This window comes from Bos indicus, chromosome 2 (genome assembly GCF_029378745.1).
Source record: "Bos indicus isolate NIAB-ARS_2022 breed Sahiwal x Tharparkar chromosome 2, NIAB-ARS_B.indTharparkar_mat_pri_1.0, whole genome shotgun sequence".
NCBI lineage: Eukaryota > Metazoa > Chordata > Mammalia > Artiodactyla > Bovidae > Bos > Bos indicus.
In genome coordinates this window covers 129,106,599-129,129,870 of record NC_091761.1, presented here as the reverse complement: position 1 = coordinate 129,129,870, position 23,272 = coordinate 129,106,599, and the positions used below count along the sequence as shown (strand labels likewise).

General features: G+C 50.1%; 1 protein-coding gene and 1 non-coding gene across 2 annotated transcripts in view; one reads left to right on the top strand and one right to left on the bottom strand.

Moving 5' to 3' along the window:
• Positions 1 to 22,788, bottom strand: part of ASAP3 (ArfGAP with SH3 domain, ankyrin repeat and PH domain 3) — a 51,314-nt gene extending 28,526 nt beyond the window's left edge. Inside the window, 2 exon segments of the mRNA XM_019981579.2 lie at positions 21,333 to 21,488; positions 22,644 to 22,788. Of these exon segments, the coding sequence (XP_019837138.2) occupies positions 21,333 to 21,488; positions 22,644 to 22,670 (183 nt within the window). The 5' untranslated portion in view covers positions 22,671 to 22,788.
• Positions 2,544 to 2,650, top strand: LOC139179334 (U6 spliceosomal RNA). Its single transcript, XR_011563712.1, has one exon. It is a non-coding gene; the product is annotated as a U6 spliceosomal RNA (small nuclear RNA).
• Positions 22,789 to 23,272: the final 484 nt, after the last annotated feature.

The following is a 23,272-nucleotide window of genomic DNA, read 5'->3' as shown; positions in this document are numbered from 1 at the left end:
ATAGAGGCCCATCCCAGGGCTGAAAAAAGAAAGCAAGCTGAGGAATAAGGGAGACTGGGAGAGGAGGCCATAACTGACTCAGCTAAAGAACTAAGACACTTCTACTTGAGAGACAAAGACAAGAGGAGAGAACGCAGACAGGTCTGTAGTTCCTGAAGACGCAGGCTGGGAGACACGTGTTCGCCAAAGTCCTTGAGTCCCACCTTGAAATGTGAAAAGGGAAAGATAAGAGTTGATTAATGTAAGGAACTGGGACTTCACTCCAAAAGACAGTGCAGGTTAAAGATATGGCAAATAGAAGGGGAAAAAGTGAAAACAGTGACAGATTTTCTTTTCCTGGGCTCCAAAATCACTGAGGATGGTAACTGCAGCCATGAAATTAAAAGACGCTTGTTCCTTGGAAGGAAAGCTATGACAAACCTAGACAGCATGTTAAAAAGCAGAGACATCACCTTGCCAACAGAGTCAAAGCTGTGGTTTTCCCAGTAGTCATGTACAGATGTGACAGCTGGACAATAAAGAAGGCTGAAAACAGTGAAACAGAATCAGTTGCTCAGTCATGTCCAACTCTCTGCAACCCCATGGACTGTAAGCCCACCAGGCTCCTTTGTCCATGGGAATCTCCAGACAGGAATACTGGAATGGGTTGCTATTCCCTTCTCCAGGGGATCTTCCCAACCCAGGGATCGAATCTGGGTCTCCTGCATTGCAGGCAGACTCTTTACCATTTGAGCCACAAGGAAGCCCCTAAAGAAGGCTGAGCACCGATAAATTGATGCTTTTAAACTGTAGTGCTGGAGAAGACTCTTGAGAGTCTCTTGGACAGCAAGGAGATCAAACCAGTCAATCCTAGGGAAATTGACCCTGAATATTCATTGGAAGGACTGATGCTGAAGCTGAAGCTCCAATACTTTGGCCACCTGATGCAAAGAGCTGACTCACTGGAAAAGACCCTGATGCTGGGAAAGACTAAAGGCAAAAGGAGAAGGGGGAGGCCGAGGATGAGATGGTTAGATAGCATCATCAATTCAATGGACATGAATTTCAGCAAACTCTGGGAGACAGTGAAGGACAGGGAAGCATGGCATGCTAGCAGTCCATAGGGTGGCAAAGAGTCGGGTGCCACTTACTGACTGAACAACAACAAAGATGTGAACAAATTCCAGAGAGATTTAGAAAACTCCCTAGAAGGCAGATCTGTGTGCCAAGCACACAGAAGGCGCTCAGTAACTGTTTATCTAAATGAGTGATGGTTTACAAAGCCCTGGGACACAGACCTGAGCGGTCTATGTCCATGCTCTAGCTACTCTTTGAGGAGTCTTCCTATCCCCTGACACATATTGTCTGACAACCTCTCTACAGGTGGGCTCTTGCTGCCTTGTTTGTCCTTGTCATAGCTGACTGGACCAAGGTGGACACCTGGCCCAAGCCAGGGCAATCAGATTCTCTTTCCAAGAAATTTGGAATCAGCTCTGGAAAGCTTGAACTTCCCTGGTGGCTCAGATGGTAAAGAGTCTGCCTATAATGTGGGAGACCAGGGTTCAATCCCTGGGTCAGGAAGATCTCCTGGAGAAGGAAATGGCAACCCACTCCAGTATTCTTGCCTGGAAAATCCCACAGACGGAGGAGCCTGGTAGGCTACAGTCCATGGGGTCACAAAGAATCGGACACGACTGAGCGACTTCACTTTCACTTTTTCATTTTCTGGAAAGCTAGCTAATTGACTGGAAGTGTTTAAGCTGGGACACCTTCCCTACCATAGGCAAAGGGAAAAGAACAAAGTAGATGTGTAGAAAGAAGCAAATGAGACCCACCCTGCCATAGAGAGGCACAAGAAAAGAGCTGCCCTGGTTTCCAACAACTTTCCAGGTCCTTCACTCTCAGAGGCCCTTCCATACTTCCTGTCCTTGGGCCTCCATGAAATACCCCCATATCTACCCAACAAATTCCCTTGACAGCTCAAATTAGTTTAAGAGGGTGTGTCTTCCTTGCAGTAGGGCAGACGCTACTGGTTGGCTCTCAACCCATTCTCTTTTCTTCCTTTAGCAATTAGAACCCTGATTTTTCAAATGGCCACTTGGCCAGTCACAATAAAGACTACATTTCCCAGCCTACCTTGCCGCGAAATGTGGTCACTGACAGAGTTCTGACCAATGGTATGTAAGGGATATTTCATTGGTTAGCTTTCAGCAAGTATTTTTTAAAAGGAAGGGATGACTACACACCTATTAGAATGACCAGAACCCAACACACTGACAACACCAAATGCTGGCAAGGAAGTGGAGCCACAGGAACGCTCACACATCGCTGGTAGGAACGCAAAATGGCACAGCCACTTTGGAAGACAGTTTCAGTTTCCTACAAAACCAGACAGACATTTACCATATGATCCAGCAACAGCTCTCCTTGGTGTTTACTTAAATGAGTTAAACTTATTTCCACTTAAAGACTTGCACGTGGATGTCTATAGCAACTGTATTTATCACTGTCAAAACTTGGAAGACAGTGGACTATTATTTAGCACTGAAAAGAAATGAACTATCGTGCTCGCTTCGGCAGCATATGCACTAAAATTGGAACAATACAGAGAAGATTAGCATGGCCCCTGCGCAAGGAAGACACACAAATTTGTGAGGTGTTCCATATTTTTTCATGTTGGTGCATGGCAAAAACCATCACCATATTGTAAAGTAATTATCCTCCAATTAAAATAAATAAATTTTTTAAAAAGGAAAAAAAAATAGAAATGCTACCATTTGTACATGAGTCAAGAAAATTGAAAATAGAACAATAAAAAGTCAAGAAAACATTAAAAAAAAAATAAAGCTATCAAGCCACAAAAGACATGAAGGAAACTTAAAAGGAAAGAAGCCCATCTAAAAAGGCTATATACTATATGATTCCAAGTATAAGACTTTCTGGAAGACCCAAAACTATGGAAACTGTAAAAAGTCAGTGGTTGCCAGGGGTTGGAGGGAGGGAGAGACGAGTGGGTAGAGCACAAAGGAGTTTTACGCAGTGAAACCATTCTGCCTGATGCTACAATAGTGGACACATCTCACTGTACAGCTGTCAAAACCCACAGAATGTTCACCACCGAGAGAACCTTAATGCAAACTGTGGACTTTGGGTGATGATGGTGTGTGAGTGCAGGTCCACCGATTATAACAGATGTTCCATGCTAGTGTGGGATGGTGATGATAGCGGGGGAGGCTGTGCATGTGTAGGGCCAGGAGGTATGTGGGAACTCTCTATACTTTCCACTCAGTTCTGCTGTGAGCCTAAAACTGCTCTAAGAAATAAAGAAAAAAGAATTAATAAAAGAAAAAAAAAAAAGAAGGGAAGCGTGACCTCTGTCATGCATGTGTATGATCAGTTATGTCTCTTTGTGACTCCTTGGAGTGTAGCCCGCCAGGCTCCTCTGTCCGTGAGATTTCCCAGGCAAGAATACTGGCGCGGGTTGCCATTTCCTATTCCAGGGGATCTTTCCGACCCAGGGATCGAACCCACATTTCTTGCATCTGCTGCATTGGCAGGTGGATTCTTTACCAGCTGGGAAGCCCATTTTTAAGGAGGAAGTTCTGATCGTAGCCTAGGAATGGGATGGGATTTGGAGAAAGGCACAGAGGTTTCTGAACTCCTGTAACAAGGCTACCAGGGTATGATGAGTCACAAGCTGAGATTCTAGCCCCAGTCTCCTGGAGACTGTCTCCCTGGGTGACACTAGCCCAGCCACATCCCCCCTTCTTTAAAATAGGAGAAAGATCGTATCACATGAGGAAAAAAATCCACTCTCCACTTCACTCACAGAGTTACTGTAAGGCTCAGATGAGACTGCAGACATAACAGCATGTGCCAAGGCTTGAGGCAGTTGGAAAATATGAGTATGATTTTTACAGTGGTTTGTTTTCTGCCTCTGTATGAGGTCAGCCCTCCTTTCTCATTCCTGTGATTGGATAGGTTAGGAAAAAAACAAAAATTAGCCTCTGGACTCAAGGGGGTCTATTTAATCCCCAAGTCAGTGATTCTCAAGTGGGGTCAGCAGCATCACATCACCTGAGAACCTGTTAGAAATGCAAATTCTTCAGCTGAATCAGAAAATCTGGAGGTGGAGTCCAGCAATTTGTGTTTCAACAAGCCCTCCAGGTGATTCAGACACATGCTAAAGTTTGGGGATCACCGGTTTAATTCTACCCTTTCAGAGATGCAGTAAATCATCATGGCAAAATCATGAGGCTGGCCCCAAACTACCCGGTCTTGAATTCTAGCTCCATTTAGATATTTGCTATGTGACCTCTCTGTGCCTCAATTTCCCTATTTATGAAATGAGGATGATAATAGTTTTTACTACCTAGGGTTATTGGGGAAATGGAATGAACATACATAGGTAAAATGCTTAGAATACTATTGTTTGATTGATAATAATATCATCCATTTCAAAATGAAACTGAATTTGATTGAGGATTTCTCAACTTTCCTTGAGCTAATTGAAGATACTTCCCCTCGACCCATGAGCCTGCTCAGCAAGATGTGGGAACCACAGTGCAACCTCTGCCACTGGGCAGCCAGAGTGTAAGGTGTTACACGTCCTGAGTGCCTGAGGAAGCCTTCTGGACCAGGCTCTCACTTGTCACTCTTCCTGCCACCCTTTGAGGTAGGCATCACCATCTGCATTTTGTAGATGAAAATGCCAGGGGAAGGAGCATGTCCAGGTTTGTCAGGGTCACGTAACACTGCAGAGCAGCAGAGTCATAATTTAAACCCAGGTCTGGCCAAGTCCAGGGCCAATGTTCTATCAATACGAGCAAGCAGCCCCACCGAGACACGGCTCCTTTGATCCTGGAGCTGGATCTGCCTTTGAGCCTGAATCTCAGCTCAAGCATCTTTATCATATCCCCTCAACATCCCCTCAACACAGGAGGGGAGGAGGGAGCGACAGAGGGAGACCTGTCCAAAGAAAAGGAAGTTGACAATAGCGGCTGGACCCCCACTGCAAATACTCCAAGGGCTGTCCTGCTGCTGCTGCTGCTGTTGTCGCTTCAGTCGTGTCCAACTCTGTGCGACCCCACAGACGGCAGCCCACCAGGCTCCCCCGTCCCTGGGATTCTCCAGGCAAGAACACTGGAGTGGGTTGCCATTTCCTCCTCCAATGCATGAAAATGAAAAGTGAAAGTGAAGTCGCTCAGTCGTGTCCGACTCGTCGCGACCCCATGGACTGCAGCCTACCAGGCTCCTCCGTCCATGGGATTTTCCAGGCAAGAGTACTGGAGTGGGGTGCCATTGCCTTCTCCAAGGGCTGTCCTACTAGAGAGAAAACAGATTGGTTGAAGTTGGCCCTGAAGAGGATTCCCTGGACTGACAGGTAGAAGTTAGAGAGACAGAAACAGACATCAGCTCAAACAGAGGAAGAAGTTCCTAAGGAAGAATAAGCTACCCTGTAAGGTGTGAGCTTGGAGTATTCAGGGACTTCGGGTGGTAGAAGAGTGTGGTTCAGATTTTGGATCAGCAGGATGGCCATTTAGATTTCTCTCAAAGCTAAGAGTTCACGCAAGAGTCTGGGCAGGCACTGGGCAAAGGGAGGCGAAACTCAGAGTACCGGGGACAAGTCTGAACTTAGAAAATCAACCGGAGTCCTTCAGGCAGCCTTGCCTGGCTGGGCTTGGACAAAGTCTGAATTCCAGTTGGTGATACAGCTCCATGTTGCTCCCCACCCCACCCCAGACATAAACACACACACCCCACACACACACCCCCCACACACACTGTGCTCTCCCTCACTGCAGCAAGAGACCACAGACGGCAGCACTAGGGCCATGCCCAGCTTCCCTGCTTGGAAGGGCCTTCTGCATGCCCCCTTCCTGGGTCAGGATTCATCAATAGGAGCCATTCTTCAGGCCTGTGGTTTCTCAGAACCAGCTGCGGTAACCATGGTGACCCAATCCAGGGGGCAGAGCTGCTAAAGCTAAGGCCTTGGGAGCTACAGATTAAATTTCACCATTGGACATTCATTCCTTTGGACTATTATAGTACAGGGCACAGGCACCTCTTCTGTGGGATTTCATGACTGCTGGAGCCATGATTAATCCACCACAGTATTTTCCCCACTGACTGGCTTTGTTTCATCATTCCGTTAAGGCAGTTCTTCAGGTAGCCTCACCTATCAAACTATAATTGGCACAGGAGATGAAAACCATTTTCTACCTTTGCTTTGGACCATGATGTCGTCCCTTGTGAGATGAAATCACAGAATATGGGAGATAATCTAACATTATCTCCTCATTTTACAGACTGCAGAACAAAAGCTCAGGTGAGTTTCTGGCCCCAGCTCTCACTGGAAATGCAAACAAACTAAGAAAAGAATAAATCCAAAACTTGCACAGGGCTTTACAGTTTGAAAAGCAATTTGACATCCACCCTTTAAGACTCACAACATCCCGATAAGGCAGGTATTGCTTTTATTCCCATCTGGCTGATGTCAGTGGGGCTCAGAGAAGTGAAGAAAGTTGCCTGAGCTCACAGCCAGAAAGTGGCAGAGACCGACCTGGGACCCAAACTGGAGCCTGTGTGCCATAACTAGAGAGTCCAAGCAATAAAGGATCCCACATGATCTGACGCAGTCAATTAAATAAATTAATAGTTTTTTTTTTAATGGGAATGATAGTAACTCCTGCTTCAGCTACTTTCCATTGGGATTTGGATCATAAAGACTGGCTAAGTTTGTAGCCCTTGCAAATGTGAGCTGTCCTGTTCGTATCGTGCTCTAAGTTTGCTTTTGCTCACCCACCTGCCCAACCAGCAGATCCAGAGAAAGGCAGGGAGCCCCACAGGGCCCTTCATGGGTGGCCAGCAAGGAGGGGCAAGGGTGGGACTGGGAAGTATTCAAATAGCATCCCACCTCCAGGCAATCCCAGCTCAGTTCTACTCCCTGAACAGCATCTACTCTGGGACCTCAAATCTGAAGGCTGCCCCTCTCTGCCCAGTGGGGCCGAGGCAGGGGCTGGGGTAAGGTCTCCAACAGAGTCACCAGTATACAGTAGGGGCTTGTCCACACATACTGAGCGTCCAGCTGTGCTCTGCCTGACTGTGCAAGTGCTGGGGAGAGGAGGTCAGGCCAAACGTAGACAAGAATGTGCTCAGCCAAGGGCTGAGGCGGCCTGGATGAGGCTGGAGCAGAAGAGATGCCTGTTGGGGGGAGGGGGGCACAGGAGTGCCCACCCTACCCTGGGATGAAGCCTTCACCAGAGCCTTGGAAAGATGAGGAGACACTGGTGGAGAAAAGCAGGACGGGAAGACCATTCTAAGAGGGGAGAGGGGACTTCCTGGTGGTCCAGTGGCTAAGACTCCGTACTGCGAGTGCAGGGGGCCTGGGTTTGATCCCTGGTCAGGGAACTAGATCCCACAGGCTACAACTAAAGATCTCACATGGTGCAATGAAGATCGAAGGTCCCCTGTGCCTCAAGGAAGAACCGGCACAGCCCAATTACTTCATTTAAAAAAAAAAAAAAAAAGAGGGGAGAGGCGCCTTGGCAAAGTCCCTGGGTTGAAGCGTCAGCACATTTGGGGAACTGCCTGGAACTTATGTGGCAGGCACCCACCAGGCTGGGTGGGGAAGTGGCGAGTAGTGAGGCCTCAGGCTAAGCGGGACCTTGCGTGACCCACTGGGAGCCCATGTTCCTAGTGAGAAGCCAGGGGATGGTTTTACATCACTGCCATGTGCCAGGCTTCTTCTAAGAACGTGACAGATTCTGCATTATTTCACACAATCCTGTCAACATCCCCAGAAACTTTTACAGATAAGGAACCTGAGGCCCGGGGAAGTTATGGCATTTGTCCAGCTCACATAGCTGGTAAGTGGTGTGACTGGACTCAGGCCCAGGGTATCGGGCTTCAGAATCCATGCGTTTAACCCAAACCTCTAGGTTTTAGCCCACGAGTGATGGGGAGGTTCTGCAGAGTTCTGAACAAGAGAAGAGTGACCCGATAAATTCTCGTGGTAGATGGGACTTCCTTGTGGTTCAGTGGTTAGGACTCTGTGCTACCACTGCAGAGGTCATGGGTTCAACCCCTGGTCAGGGAACTAAGATCTTGCAAGCCGCACGACTCAGCCAAAACAAAAATTATTGTGGTAGAAAGACGGACTCAGGGACACATCTGCAGACCCAGGCCCAAGCGGGAGAAAAGGGGTGCAACCTTGAACCTCAGGCTTGACTAGGTGATGGGAGAGCACAGCCCAGCCTGGCCCAAAGCAGATCACCAACAGGAAACACTTGGGCTCCAAGCTCCCGGGGGATCCACTTACATGAATCCAGCCACCACCCCCACTTACGGAATGCTGGTTTATTTCTGTTTCCTTGTTTATTCCTGTGAGGTAGTTAATATACTCCCCATTTTACAGATGAGGAAACCGAGGCTGGGGGAAGCGAGGCAACTGGCTCAGAGTCATGTAAGTAGTGCCCTCTGCTCCAGAGCCTTCTCTCACTTGCACCCCTCTCTGAGCTCCACTCAGCTCTGTAAGGATGGCTGTAAAGAATATTAATAAATTAGGTCGTGGTTTTTCTAACGGGGGATGTCAGGCATCTTTGAAAGTGATGCAGAAACATTTTGAGGGAAAGGAGGGGGGGCACTGAATTTTAGGCTCAATTCTGCCATCAGCCCCTCTGTATCCCTCTGAGCAAATTCCTCCCTCCGTCTGTACCTCAGTTTCCCCACCTGCAGACATGACCCTTCCTGGTCAAAGCTCCAGGACTCAGAGCTGAGTTAAGCATCTTCGGTAAGGCTTCGCCAAGCTTGGCCACCAGCACGAGCACGCATGCGTGCTAAGTCAGCTTTGGTCTTGTCTGACTCTTTGCAACCTTATGGACTGTATCTCGCCAGGCTCCTCTGTCCATGGGATTCTCCAGAAAGAACACTGGAGTGGGTTGCCATGCCCTCCTCCAGGGGATCTTCCCAGCCCAGGGATCAAACCTATGTCTCTTACATCTCTTTCATTGGCAGATGAGTTTTTATTTTATTTTTTTACCACTAGCGCCACCTGGGAAGCCCCACCAGCAGGAGCAAATGTCTCCAAATGGTTTTCATCTGGATAAGCCCCCATCCCCAGCACCCGAGCACCCGGGCTGGGACGGCCCGGAGGAGGGGCTCCACTGCCAGTCCCAGGTCTGCCTCGGCCCTGCTGTGACCTCGAGCAGTCAGTCTCCTTCCCTCCCTGGGCCGACTCCTTGTCGGGAACGAGGGGCTGGGCGGTGACGTGGAAGGCTCCTGCCAGCTCCGACATTTATTATTTCAGGGTCCCTCAGTCTCTCGCTGTTTTCCTTCCTGCGCTGCTGGAGACTGTGGCTGGCCGTGTGCCCCCACGGTCAGGCCCCTGAAGCCGTCTCCCCAGCCCGGGCACCTGGCCAGCCCTGCCAACTCAGCCTCACGAGCTGCCCCTTGCAGGGTGGTGGGATGGGAAGCGGGGTTGGAGGGGGGGAAGAGGGGTTGCAGGAAGGGAGCCGAAGGGTGGTGGGATGGGAAGCGGGGTTGGGGTTGGGGGGGGAGAGGGGTTGCAGGAAGGGAGCCGCACCCTCTGTGTGCACCGAGCCCTCCACAAACCCCAAGTTTCCTGGCTGGGATTTTCCTCAGGAGACTGCTCGGCAGAGATGAGCTAAGATAGCAGGAACTCTGCCCGACGATCACTGTAGATCCCATCTGACCTCTGGCTCTGAGCCCTGAATTCCACCCAACCCTGAGGAGAACGCAGCCTGTCCCCGGGACAGGGCAGCAGGGGCCCCATGCCTCCCATCCTCTGGGGTCTCTTGTGGGCCGGGTGAATCCTCCCCTGCCCCCACCTGATGGTCACCACGAACCCCCTGAACCCCAGTCCTCCCCAGCTCTGGCTGTTTCCAGCTGCTAGACCTTTCGCCATGCTGCCTAGCAAACACTCCATCCTTCCCCACTCAGCTTACAGGTCATTGCCCCCCACCACAACAGAACTGACTTTATGCCACCCCAGGCCCACCACAGGCTTCTGTCAGAGCAATCATGGCCCTTACTTACCACTTCTGACTCTCTACGGGCACTGAAAACACTAAAAGGGTAAGGATAAGAATTTGCCAGCAGCGGGTAGGGGATGGTTGGGGTGGGGGGAGCACCGGGGTTTGATCCTGGTGTCAGGGAACTAAGATCCCACACACCTGGAGCTACTAAGGATGCCACAACTAGAGTGCCTATTTGCTGCAACCACTAAACAGCCGCTCTAGAGACTGCTCTGTGATGAGAAGCCTGCGCGCTGCAGTGAAGACCCAGGGCCGCCAGAATTTTTTAAAAATCAGTTAATTACAAGGGGAGGGCAGGGATGGCCTCATTTGCTTTCATATCCACAGCACCCAGCACAGGGCCTGGCACATGAGCAGCAGTAAACCTTCGTGGAATGAATGAATGACTAAATGAATACTAGCAGGGCCCTATGGGAACACAGAAAAGGCAACAGGGGTTAAGAACTCAGGACATCACACTGTTCTGAGGTCCAAATTCTAGTTCTAATTCTCTTAGCTGTGTGACCTGGGGCAAGTGACTCAGTTTCTCTTAGCCTCCATGTCCCTATCTGTTCGATAAAAATAGTACTTAGCTCATAAGGCTGAATCCCATCAGGCATTTAAGCACTCAGCCCAGTGTCAGGCACACAAGGAGGGCTGCATGACAGCCAGGAAGAAGAGGCATGGAAGACGAAAGCAGACATCTCCGCATTCCCAGGGCCTGAGACACAACCCCAGGCTATCAGGGGAAAGACCTGGAGTACTTAAAAAAATAAGGGAGCCAGAGCCTCACTTCAGACTTAATATCCTGTTAAGTCAGAGTCCCCGGGGGAGTGAGAGGTGAGGCACTCCCACGTGCTTTGAACTGCTCAGGTCCAAATAACTGGCTTGGCCACTTACTGCTAGCAGAGTTGCCAAATGTATCAAAAATAAATACAGGACATGCAGTTACATTAGAATTCCATATAATCAGTGAATACTTCTTACTGTAAGTATGCTGCAAATCTTGCATGCACATCCTGTATGTGCTTTGGCAATTCTGCTTCCTGGGCTATTTCATCTCTCTGTGCCTCTGATGGGGATTACCAGAGTTAATATGTACATGAGAAATGCTTATAACGTTGCCTGGTGGGTATGGAAGAACCTTGAAACAGTAAGCTAACTGAGAGAAGCCAGATACAAAAGTCCATATACTGTAGGATTCCACTGACGTGAAGTGTTTGGAATAGGCAAATCCATAGAGACTGAAAGTTGCCAGAGGCTGGAGGGAGTCATAGTGGGGAGTGACTTCTAATGAGCACAGTATTTCTTTTTTGGCCTGATGGAAATGTTCTAGAATTAGACAGTGGCAATTATTGCACAACCCTGTGAATAAAGACTGCTGAACAGTACATTTTAGAATGATTAAAATGGTGTATTTTGTGTCATATGAATTTTATCTCTATTAAAAAAAAAAAACAAAACCAACCTAAAAGCAACCCAGGGGATTGTAATGTGCAGCCAGGACTGAGAATGGAGACGGCTCTCAACAAATGTTTGATGTGGAAAGAAATGGATGGGAAAGAGCAAAGGGCAGAGCTGAGGGGACAACCCGTCTCATCCAGAATCAGGCTCAGCTACTCATTCCCGGACATCCGCAAGGTACACAAGATTTCTCATTTTGCTCCGATGCCAAAACTACACAATTTTAGTGCTTACTCACAGTAATTACCTCATCCCTATTGCAATGATCTTCTCCTTTTCTCTGTGGCTACTAATCTACTTAACTATTCTATAAGCAGGGATACTTGCGTTTTCAGTAAAAGAAATTTTAAAAAAATTAAGTATCTGTTATGTGCCAGGTAGATGCTAGAGGCTTTATATGTAATCCCCTCAAAAAAAACCCCGTAAGACAGTTATCATCATCCTGATTTGCAGATAGGGAAACTGAGGTTCAGACAATTCAAGTCATGTGCCTGAGGTCACATAACCCATGAGAATTCAAACCCAAGTCTGCTTGACTTCAGTTACAGGACTCGCTCCTTTGATCTCAGCCACACCTCTTTATGCTGCGGGCTGTCAGTCACCCTTCCATGGGCATGAGTTCTTCTCCCTCCCAGGTGGGTACCTTGCCATCTCTATGCCTTCAGAGACTACCATTTCACCTTCGTACACAGCAGATGTTCAATAAATAGTGTTTAACGAATAACAAACCTTAAGTGAGCACCATAATAGTTTCCACTCTGACTGCTCATCAGAGTTGCCTGGGGAACTTCTGACTGTTCCCTTGCCCAAGTCTCACCGCTGGGAGATTCTGATCTGTAGGTCTGGGTGGAGCCAACAGCATCTGAAGTTCTTGAAAGCTCAAAGTCAAAACCAAGCCCAGTTAGAAAACCTTTAGCAGGGACTTCTCTGGCAGTCCAGGGGTTAACACACTGTGCTTCCAAACCAAGGGGTGCTGGTTTGATCCCCACTTGGTGAACTAAGATCTCACATGCCATGCAGTGCAGCCAAAAAAATAAAATAATTTTTAAAAAAGAAAACCTTTAGCAGCTGTTCCCAGCTTAGCCTCCTGTACCTTCACGGTGAGGCCCACTCCCAAAGTTCCCAGGACAAAGGGGGCCCAAAGCCCTGCCCCAGAGTCTGGGGAACTCACTGTGCCCCTGTGGGCTTCACTGCTGCATATACTCTGAGCCTATCAAAGGAATCTTCTGGCAAAGATATCTGAGGACTATACTACCAAATTGATTTTGCAGAAAGCATTGCCCTTCTACTCTGACCTAAAACCCCAGTTTCTGTCCCCAAACCTGCCTGTGTCACCTTGGTGGCCAGAAACAGCTGAATACCAAGCAAGGAAATTGGGCCCAAAGACTGAAATTTGGGGAGGCAAGGAGACTTTGCGAGACTGGGCTTGAGGCTGACACTCCAGAAGGACCCTGTGTCCTTGTGCAGAGGCAGCCTGGAGTGGGAAGAGGCTGGGCTCAGACGGAGCCGGGTTCTAAGTGTGGCCTGGAAAACCCTCTTGGCCCAGGTCCCTGGTCTGCATCCATGTCTCTACTTCCCTTCTCAGGAAAATTGGTGTGGAGGGGAAAACAGCACTAGGGTCACTTAAGGTGACCTTAAAATAGCACTTAAGGTTCTTAAGGTCACCAATGACCTCCAAGCTGCCAACATTAGGAGTCATGTCTCTATCGTTTTCTTATTTGACCTCTGGACATCTGACAGAGCTGAGCATTGCTCCTTCATCGAAACATTCCTCCCCCTGGCTTCTGAGGCACTGTACTCTCTTGATTTCCTTCCTTCCTCCCTGGCAGCTCCTCTAGCTCCCTTATTAACTATTCTTCCCATCCTAACCTGTCAGACCTGGAGCTCCCCAGAGCTTGAGCCCAGACTGTCTTCATTCCTCTCCCTGGGTGATCTTACCTACTCCCACTTCTTTAAGCACTAAATGCACTAAATGCATTAAATGCACTAAATGCATTATGTAGTTCATAGACCACCTACATGAGCATCTCCTTGGGGTGCTGATTAAGAGCAGATTCCCAGACATTCTCCTGCAGGCTGGTGAACCTGCCAAGGACATTTCTCATTTCTGCAGACTGGTATCTAAACCTCTTTCCTACACCTGGGAAATTACTTGCTACGCAAGCCTCAGCAGAGCTTGCCTTCTACAAAAGCTGCCAAGACCAAATTCATGATTTCCAGACTCCCTTGAAGCTAGGGTACAGGAATGCAGGAGCTAGGCTTGGCCAATCAGAGGCACTCAATGCAGACTGAATCAGGAGCAGAGAAAGTGGAAGATCATTCTGATACTGATGGCAAAATTGGACAGCAAGGAGATCAAGCCAGTCAATCCGAAAGGAAGTCAACCCTGAATATTCATTGGAAGGACTGATGCTGAAGCTGAAGCTCCAATACTTTGGCCACCTGATTTGAAGAGCCAACTCATTGGAAAAGACCCTGATACTGGGAAAGATTGAGGGCAGGAGGAGAAGGGGGTGACAGAAGATGAGATGGTTGGATGGCATCACTGACTCAACGGCCATGAGTTTGAGCAAACTCCGGGAGATAGTGAAGGACAGGGAAGCATCGCATAGTGCAGTCTCTAGGGTCGCAAAGAGTCTGACACGACTGAGCGATTGAATAACAACAGCAACAGCGAAGGTACCCAGTCCCCAGAGCACAGCAGTGGTACAAGCTGCAGCATTTAATGCATGTCAGCAGCGTCCTCGCCAAACTGGCTCAGTAGAGTGGCTTGGCTGGGATCCCGTCTGCTGCCTTGCCCCAGTTCTCCAGCTTCCCAGAAATCCTGTGAACTACTGAATATTCCCTTTCAGTGAACTTCTTTTCTGTTTAAATCAGCTCAGGTTGGTTTCTGTTACTTGCAATAAGAAGGCTAAGTAAGAAACAGCTATTCAGTAGGACTCTCTGGGAATGATGCCAGGTGATGCTTACACAGATCCAAGTTTGAAACCCATTATCTCAATGCTGTGTGTGTATGTTAGTCACTCAGTCATGTCCAATTCTTTGCAACCCCATGGATGATAGCCCACCAGGCTCCTTTGTCCATGGAATTTTCCAGGCAAGGATACTGGAGTGGGTTACCATTTCCTTCTCCGGGGGATCTTCCCGACTCAGGGATCAAACCCAGGTCTTCTGTTTACCATCTGAGCTACTAGGGAAGCCCATCTCAGTGCTGACAACTCTCAGATGTGTATCTCCTGCCTAGTCCTTTGACCTTCAAATAAATATATCTAAATGTCTTTTTGACTTCTCCACTTGAATGCTTCAAAAACCTATAAGATGTAAAAACAGAATTCTTGACTATCCTCCAAACCTGTTCCTGTCTCAGATTTCTCTTCCTAGGAAGGGGCAATGGCATTCTTCTGTTAGGAATCTGGGAACCATTCTTGACCACTCCCCACATGCATTCCATCAACAAATCCTGCTGTCACTACTTATAAAATCCTTCTAGAATCTGCCCACTTCTCCACCAACCACAGCCCCAACCACTTCTCCCCACAACCACCATCGGCTCTTCCATGAACAACTGCCAACTGCCAACAGCCTCCCTGGGTCTTCTCCTGACTCCTCCAGTCCAGTCTCCATGCAGCAGCTGATAACGATCTTTCTAAAATACAAGTTGAGGGGGACTTCCCTGGTGGTTCAGTGGCTAAGACTCCTGGCTCCCAATGCAGGAGGGCCCTGGTTCAATCCCTGGTCAGGGAACTAGATCCCACATGCAGCAACTAAGAGCTCACATGCTGCAACTAAGACCCAGGGCAGTCAAATAAATAAACAGATATTAAAAGAAGCAAATATTAAAAAGAAATAAATAAAAAATATAAATTGGGTCATGTTGCTTGCCTGCAAAATAAATAAAATCCAGACTTGCCCCAGGACCTACAACCTTGAAGATCATCTGGCCCTTGCTTTCCAAACTCATCTGGGGTGGCTCTTCCATTTGCCAGGCTATGCTTCTGTTCCTCTGGCCTTCTTTCAGTGTCACAAACACTTTAGGCTCTTTACTAACTCAGATGTTCCCTAAGGTGTTCCCTCCAACTAGAGCACCCTCACCCCATCATTCTCTAGTAATGCTCCTTTTCAGGTTTCTTCTTTTCATTGTTATTCCACAGATATTTTCTGAGCTCCTACTATGGTGCTACGGTCAACACTAGGGATCCAGTGGTGAGAGAGGTTCTTGTCTCACGGAAGTCGAAATCTAGTGAAAACTCAGATTTTAACCAAGTAATTATGCAAAGAAATGTAAAATGTATCTAGGGTGTATGCTGCCAAAGACAGTGACACAGGGCTGTGAGGGAGAGCAGAGCCAGAGTAAAGTGGGAAGACAAGTTAGGAGAGCAGCGCGGCATTCCAGAGGAGAGGCGACAGTGACGTGGACCAGGGGCGCGATGGAGAGAAGCGGACAGAGATGCTTAGAAGCTAACACCGATGACCTTTAGTGACGAAGGACATGGAGCTTCTGGCTTGTGTAACAGAAGAGAGGGAAGGACCTTTCTCCGAAAGGGAAAACTGGAAAGGCTAGCCTGGGGCAGAAGTTGTGACGTGGCTTTGGACACACTGACCAAGTGAAAGGGAAACAGCCATGTGAGCAGCTGGACATGAGGGTCTGGGCTAAAGGTACACTTATGTGAGTCACCTGAAGACAGAAGACTGAACCCATGCGCATGGATGAGATTGCCTGCAGAGATGAGGACCCAGAACCAAACCTCAGGGCAGGCCTAGACAGGGACGATGAGCCTCCATGACATTCATGACATGTGCAATTACTGACCTGTTTACTGTCTGTCTTTCCCAGAAGACTATAAGCTCAGCAGAGCAGAGACTGTGTCTCTTTTAATGAGCAATGTGTCTACCCAGGGCCTAATGCGGGGCCTGGCACGGAGCAGTTTCCCTGCACCATGTTGGCCACTGTGTCCCTCGGCAGGGACAACCTCATCCAATCCTTAGACAACATGATTGGTCCACTTGTCTCTACTGTCCAGCAAAAAGCCCAAATGCCTAAATGACACTCAAGACCCTCCAAGTCATGCTGCAAGCCTCAGCTCGCCATCTTTTTAATTGTACTACAGCTCAGTTTTCCAAACTGGGGTTCCTCTTCACCTGGATAACCAGAGGCACAAAACAGGATGAACACAGCGCCTCTCCCTGGAGCCTGCGACCCCATAGACGGCAGCCCACCAGGCTCCCCCGTCCCTGGAATTCTCCAGGCAAGAACATTGGAGTGGGTTGCCATTTCCTTCTCCAATGCGTGAAAGTGAAAAGTGAAAGGGAAGTCGCTCGGTCGTGTCCAACTCTTAGCAACCCGACCCCATGGACTACAGCCTACCAGGCTCCTCTATTCATGGAATTTTCCAGGCAAGAGTACTGGAGTGGGGTGCCATTGCCTTCTAAATTGTGCCAAATGGACTGCCATGGACAAGTAGGGTTTGGGTGGGGACTTTCCAGGTCCTGCTCCTCTTCTCTGAGAAATGTCTCCTCCCACAGTGTAGGTCTCTGTGGCTGGGTTTCCCTGCCTGGGTCTATCCCTTCATGACCTCTGCTGATGAAACCAGGGGTGGAGACCCAGCTTCTGGAACCAGTCAAGAGAGTTGGTGGGCGGGGCCACCAACCTACCAGGAACTTGGAAGTGGGACACAAGACTGGCTTGGTTCCCTTTAGAAGCTGGACCAGTGAGGTCATGTGAAGGTGGGGGCTAACGATGTCTGGCCTCCCAGAAGACTGTGTGATGCCCCTGGGGGCCTGGGTGACGAGTGAGCAAAAGCACTGCTCAGAGGTGCAGAAAGAAACAGAGGCCGGAGGCGATGGGAAGGATGAAGCAGCTACTTTTGTTCCTGACGACTTTTCAGCCTCAAGTGGGGCCTTGGTGAGGCCTGGGTAAGGTTTACTGATGCTCAGTACCACAAGGCACCCCTAATTCCTTAAAACAAGTTTACCTTCAACATAAACTTAAGAGGCTTTCTGGTTCTTGCAAACAAAAAATATCTCTTAAGATTACATCATTTTTACCATTTTTTTAAAAACAAAAATGTTATTATTTGGGTGAAACAAGTATCGACACATGACAAAGCAGAATGTAGAATTCACAAGAATACTGAGAATTAAGAATGAAACCCTTTCTAAAATTAGATTCAAAAACGCTAAAGTTACAAAGGAAAAGATTGATTTGACTCCAAGGAAACTTAAAACTATGCATTATAAGACATGATACTGATTTAGGTAAATATCCCTCTTCACCACCACCCCTTTACTGAGAACACATTTTCTGAGGACAGATACTGGGAAGCACGCACATTTACATAGCAGTTACCTCTGGAGAGAGGACAGGAATCATGAGACATGGTCAGAGGTGACTGTAGCCTTTTCTGTTGTCTTTAAAGTTTTAAATTAAAAATCAGTATGTCTTTTGTTCAATGAAAACTTCATTACATTTCCAAAAACATATACAAAACACAAGCACATTTGTGGTGGACTGATTCATCCAAGACCCACTGTAAGTTCACTGGTAGTTTAAGACACATGACATAGCATGAAGTCTCGGCACTGTCATAGTGAAACTTAGTGGCCCACTACAAGTCATAGTGGCCTACTTGGTTCCTGAATATGCTTTCTTCCCATCTGTTTCCATATTCATTCACTTGTCCTCTCCACTTAGTGGAGTTCTTCCATCCTTCCAAACTCATCTGGAAGTGTCACCTCCTCCAGGAAGCTGTCCCTGACTACATCAGTCTCTCTCCCTGCCTTGCTCCACTGGTCTCTTATGGCACTAACCATATCTTTCTCTGTGTACTCTGGTTAGACTCCTGGGGTTCCACTTATCAGTCGGCAAACCTGAGCAGCATCTTTATGTTCTTGGTGCCTAGCAGAGAAATAGCATGGAGAACTGACACAGAACAACCTTAAAGTCAGACAGATCCACTCTGTGACACAGGGCAACTGCCTTAATCTCCCTAGGTCCCTTTTCACCTGTATTACTGTGAATATCAATGTAACAATGGCCCAGGACAGGAAGAAGGTGGTTGATAGAATGAGTATCTGTTTTAATACTCCCTTATGAACAGTTTTAAATTAAAAACAAAAACCTTTACCAACCCAGAGAGGCAAGCAAGGAAGGATTATTAGACCCATCTTAAGGGTAAATAACTGAGGTTCAGAGAAATTACATAGGGACTTTAGAAGGAAAGCGAATAGGACCAAGGGTTAGAACATTTGGGTGGAAATGCTGATTCTTCCACTCCCTACCTGTGGGTGCTTAGACAAGTCTATAGTACTCTCTGGATATCAGTTTCCCCATCTTTTTTTTTTTTCAGAGTTATTATTTTTTTAATCTTAATTTATTTATTTTTTAATTGAAGGATAATTGTTTTACAGAATGTTGTTGTTTTCTGTCAAACATTGACAAGAATCAGCCATAGGTATACATGTGTCCCCTCCGCATCTTAAATGGGAGTTCCTAGGTGATCTCGACCTTCAAGCGCTTCTCAGCATTGATATTCTTGTTTCCTGTAACCTACCCAGGATGCTTCTTAGCAGGACAGCAAAAAAAGAATGCAAGTCCCAGGGCAGAGCCCTTAGTGATTCCCAGGAAACCAGCTGGAGGACTTGCTTTGAGAATCGGTCAAATTTGGATGCAGCCAAATGGAACTTCAAGCCTGGGGGTCAGTCATGCCCAGAACTGAGACTGGGGAAATGCCAGCATCAAACTGCATGTAAATATAAACACAAACGCAAAGCCAAACAGGAAACCTCAGAAAAGTCCAAAGGTCAGAGTCTAACTTTTGAGGCACTGACATGCTGAAGAGAAAAGCTGAATTTGGGTGTCAGAAACCTTTCTGTTGCAAAAATGAACCCTTGCATGCACCAAACTAAAGTCTCAAAGGCAAAGATTTGAGTTTTGTCAGGCCTACATTGGAGCCAAGGCAGAGTCCTGATAGGAGCCTGCGGTGGCCTCCAGATCCATTCTCAGGACTCCCTCCCCCAGGCACACACAAGTGCTTACCCACACGGAGCTGGGCAAGGCCAGATGCACGGGCATAAATGGGCATTTCTGTCCCTGGAGAAAGGTTCATAGTACAGCCCTTTCTCCAGATCCTGCTCTGATTTAACATTTTAATGAACAACCCCAAGAGGAGTATGAACTGTGAAAGCCCTAAGGATGCTGATCACACTGACCTCTTCCAGGTCACAAAATGAAGACAATCCTCTGGAGGCTCTCTCTCCTCAGGAGGAGGTTCTGGGCAGTTTCCCTATAAGCCTCCAGTAAAATACATCCTACATTCACAGGTGTTAGGTTCCATGCTACTGGTTCTGCTCAAGGAAAGAAGCCAAAGGTCATCGCTGCTTCAAACAGGTACTGCCCCTCCTCCACTATATATAGCAAAGCATTAGGCTAGGCTGGGGACAACAGAGGATGAGATGCTTGGATATCACCAACTCAATGGACATGAGTTTGAGTAAGCTCTGGGAGTTGGTGATGGACAGGGAAGCCTGGCGTGCTGCAGTCCAAGGGGTTGTAAAGAGTCAGACACCACTGAGACTGAACTGAACTGTGAAAGACATGAGGACAAAAAGAGACCCATCCCCGTCTAAAGAGGTCTGTCAATTAACCCTATAATTATTTCATTAATCAAAATGCATGCGTTACCTACGTGGCCTCATATAATACCACAGTCCTGTGAGGCAAACATTATTATCCCCATTTTACAGATGCCAAAAGTGCGGACACAAACAGATCAGGTCACATGCCCAAGCTCACACAGCTGGCAAACTGCAGAGCCAGAATTTGAACGCAGGTCCACCGCGCTCCCCAAAGAGGATGATCTTTCCACAGTCCTCTATTATCACTACTCTAGGATGAGGGTTCAGACTGCAGGGGAGAGGAGGAGGAGGAGAGATTCCCCAAGACATTGGCCCAGAGTATGAGGACTACTAATCTTTTTATCTGCTACACAGTAGGTGCTCAATATTCTCAGGGTGAAGGATGGAAGGTGAGAGCCACTTCTGAGATCCAAAACGCCACCTAAATTAAGGGCATCTTCTGAAAGGGAGCTGCAAAAACACATTATTCTCCTTTGGCCCAAAGCCTCAGGGTGTCTGCCCTAGAATATTCCGGCAGAGGAGGCCCAGGAAAGTGCGGTGGGTCTGGAGAAAACGAACGAACTCCTCTGAGCAGGGGAATGGGGTGGGGCAGCCTGCAAAGGCCAAAGGAAAGGCCTGGGACGGCAATGCTGGAAAAGACAAAGAGGAGAGGGGAGGGGAGAGGAGACTGTAAACTCCTGAACAGCCTGGCCAAGGTGAACCCCAGCTCCTGGCGCCTTCTCCTCCGCATTCATTCCACACACCAGCCAAATCTCAAAACCAGCAGTCTGCGGGAGAGGGGGCCTCCCTGTTCCCAGGGAGAAGTTTCGTTCCGGACTGTGGCGGGAAGGTAGACTTTCCAGAAAGGGAGTGACTTAGGGGACGAATTTGTGGGGCTCCAAAGATGAAAACCCAAACAGATGCAGCGAGACGCTGAGCAAACCCGCAAGCGACCGGGCTGCAGGTCATCAAGAACACTGCGGGTATGTCCCTCGACCTGGTAAGTCTGTCGTCGAGGTGACTGCGAGGCGCCGCAAATGGTTCCTCGCCCCCCGGCCCCAGCCCCAGGCACCCGACGGGGAGGACGCAGATGTTAGAGATGCACTCGGTTCTCAAAGATTTAGAGAAGGGGCAGGTTTCTGGGGCGCGGTAAGGACCATCACTGTTCGGGTCACGCCTGTGAAGGTCAAGGAAAGGCCCTGCCAGGACCCCAGACCCCTCCTACCGCGGCCCTCCTCTCACCTCCTCCCGCGCCAGGGCTGCCCCTCGGCACCGGGGCATCTTGGCGGCGAAGGCGGCAGCCCCGGCCGGGGAGCTGAGGTCCTCTGCCGTGACGGCCAGGAACTCGGCGACGCTGAGCTGCTCGGGCATGGCGGGCGCGAGGTGTGGGCGCCGGGGCTGTCGGAATGGGGCCCGGGGGGCGCTTGCTGCACTGCGCGGGGCCGGCCTCTCCGCAAGCCGCGAGAGCCGTCCGGGACTCGGCGCGCCCCGCCCCCTCCGTGCCGCCCCGCCCCCTTCGCCCGGCACAGCCGCGTTCCCCTTCGCGTCCCGGGAGCCCCGACCTTTCCCACCCCGCCCGCTTCTCAGCCCCGCCCACGGCCTTCCAGCCTGTCTCCGCACCTTAGCCGGGACCGCCCGGCCGCGGCCCTCGCCGGGCTCCTAGGCCCCGCCCCTGGCCTCCTGGCCCCTGAGAACCCCGCCCCTGGCTTGCTGCCCCGCCCCCGGCCCATCGGCCCCGCCCCTGGCCTCGCGGCTCCCGAGAGCTCAGCCCCTGGCTCACTGCCCCGCCCCTGGTCCATAGGCCCCGCCCCTGACCTCCCGGCTCTTGAGAGCCCCGGCCCTGGCTCACTGCCCCGCCTCCGGCCCATCGGCCCTCCCCCTGGCCTCCTGGCTCCTGAGAACCCCGCCCCTGGCTCACTGCCCCACCCCCGGCCCATCGACCCCGCCCCCTGGCCTCCCGGCTCCTAAGAGCCCTGCCCCTGGCTCACTGCCCCGCCTCCGGCCCATCGGCCCTCCCTCTGGCCTCCCGGCTTCTGAGAACCCCGCCCCTGGCTCACTGCCCCGCCCCTGGCCCGTCGACCCCGCCCCCTGGCCTCCCGGCTCCTAAGAGCCCCGCCCCTGGCTCACTGCCCCACCCCCGGCCCATCGACCCCGCCCCCTGGCCTCCCGGCTCCTAAGAGCCCCGCCCCTGGCTCATTGCCCCGCCCCCGGTCCATCGACCCCGCCCCCTGGCCTCCTTGCTCCTGAGAACCCCGCCCCTGGCTCACTGCCCCGCCCCTGGCCCGTCGACCCCGCCCCCTGGCCTCCCGGCTCCTAAGAGCCCCGCCCCTGGCTCACTGCCCCACCCCCGGCCCATCGACCCCGCCCCCTGGCCTCCTTGCTCCTGAGAACCCCGCCCCTGGCTCGCGTCCCCGCCCTTGGCCCCTCAGAGGGCTCCGCGTCCCCTCTCCCTGCCTCTCTGCCGGGTCCTTCGGCCTCCCTTAAAGCTCCTCCGCCCGGCCTCGCTCTCGGCGCGTCTAGGGCTCCGCCCCTTTGTCGGGCCTCTGAACTTACCCTCGCTCCCAAAGCCCGGGGCCCCATCTCCGCACCCCTCCTGAATGCACCCTGTGTCTTCCTCTCCTGTCTGTTGGTTCCCAGCCCTCACGATATCACCCTTCAGCCTTATCCCCCACCCGGCCCGTCATCTCTCTCTCGAGCCCGGGATCGGAAGGCTCTCGATGCCCTGCCTGCGCCCCGGATCGCCCCACCCCTCCCTTGCCCGGCACACCAGTCTCTGTGCCTCTGCTCGGCCAGGACCGCCCACACCCGCCCCTTGGCTCCGTCCCTAACCGTGGACCGTGCCTCCGGGGTCTGTGTGTCTTCGTGACCTAGCTAGCTGTGATTTAAGGAAAAGTACGTCCATTCTTGGAACCTCAGTTTCGTTCTCTGTAGAATGGGAAGTCTAATGCCACTTAGTTGTGATTTGGGGAGGAGGGAGCCTCACACAATAGGCGCTCAGGAACTGGTTCCCCACCACCCCTTACCCAGCCCTCTCACCCACACCTTCATTCTTTCTGGGCTCAATCTCCTGCCTTTCACCGACTCACCATCCCGACCAGGCTCAAGACTACCATTCCTTCGCACCCACTAAACTCTGCCTCTTGGGAAAGGACGAATATGTTTGGGTGGATGAGGGATGGTGT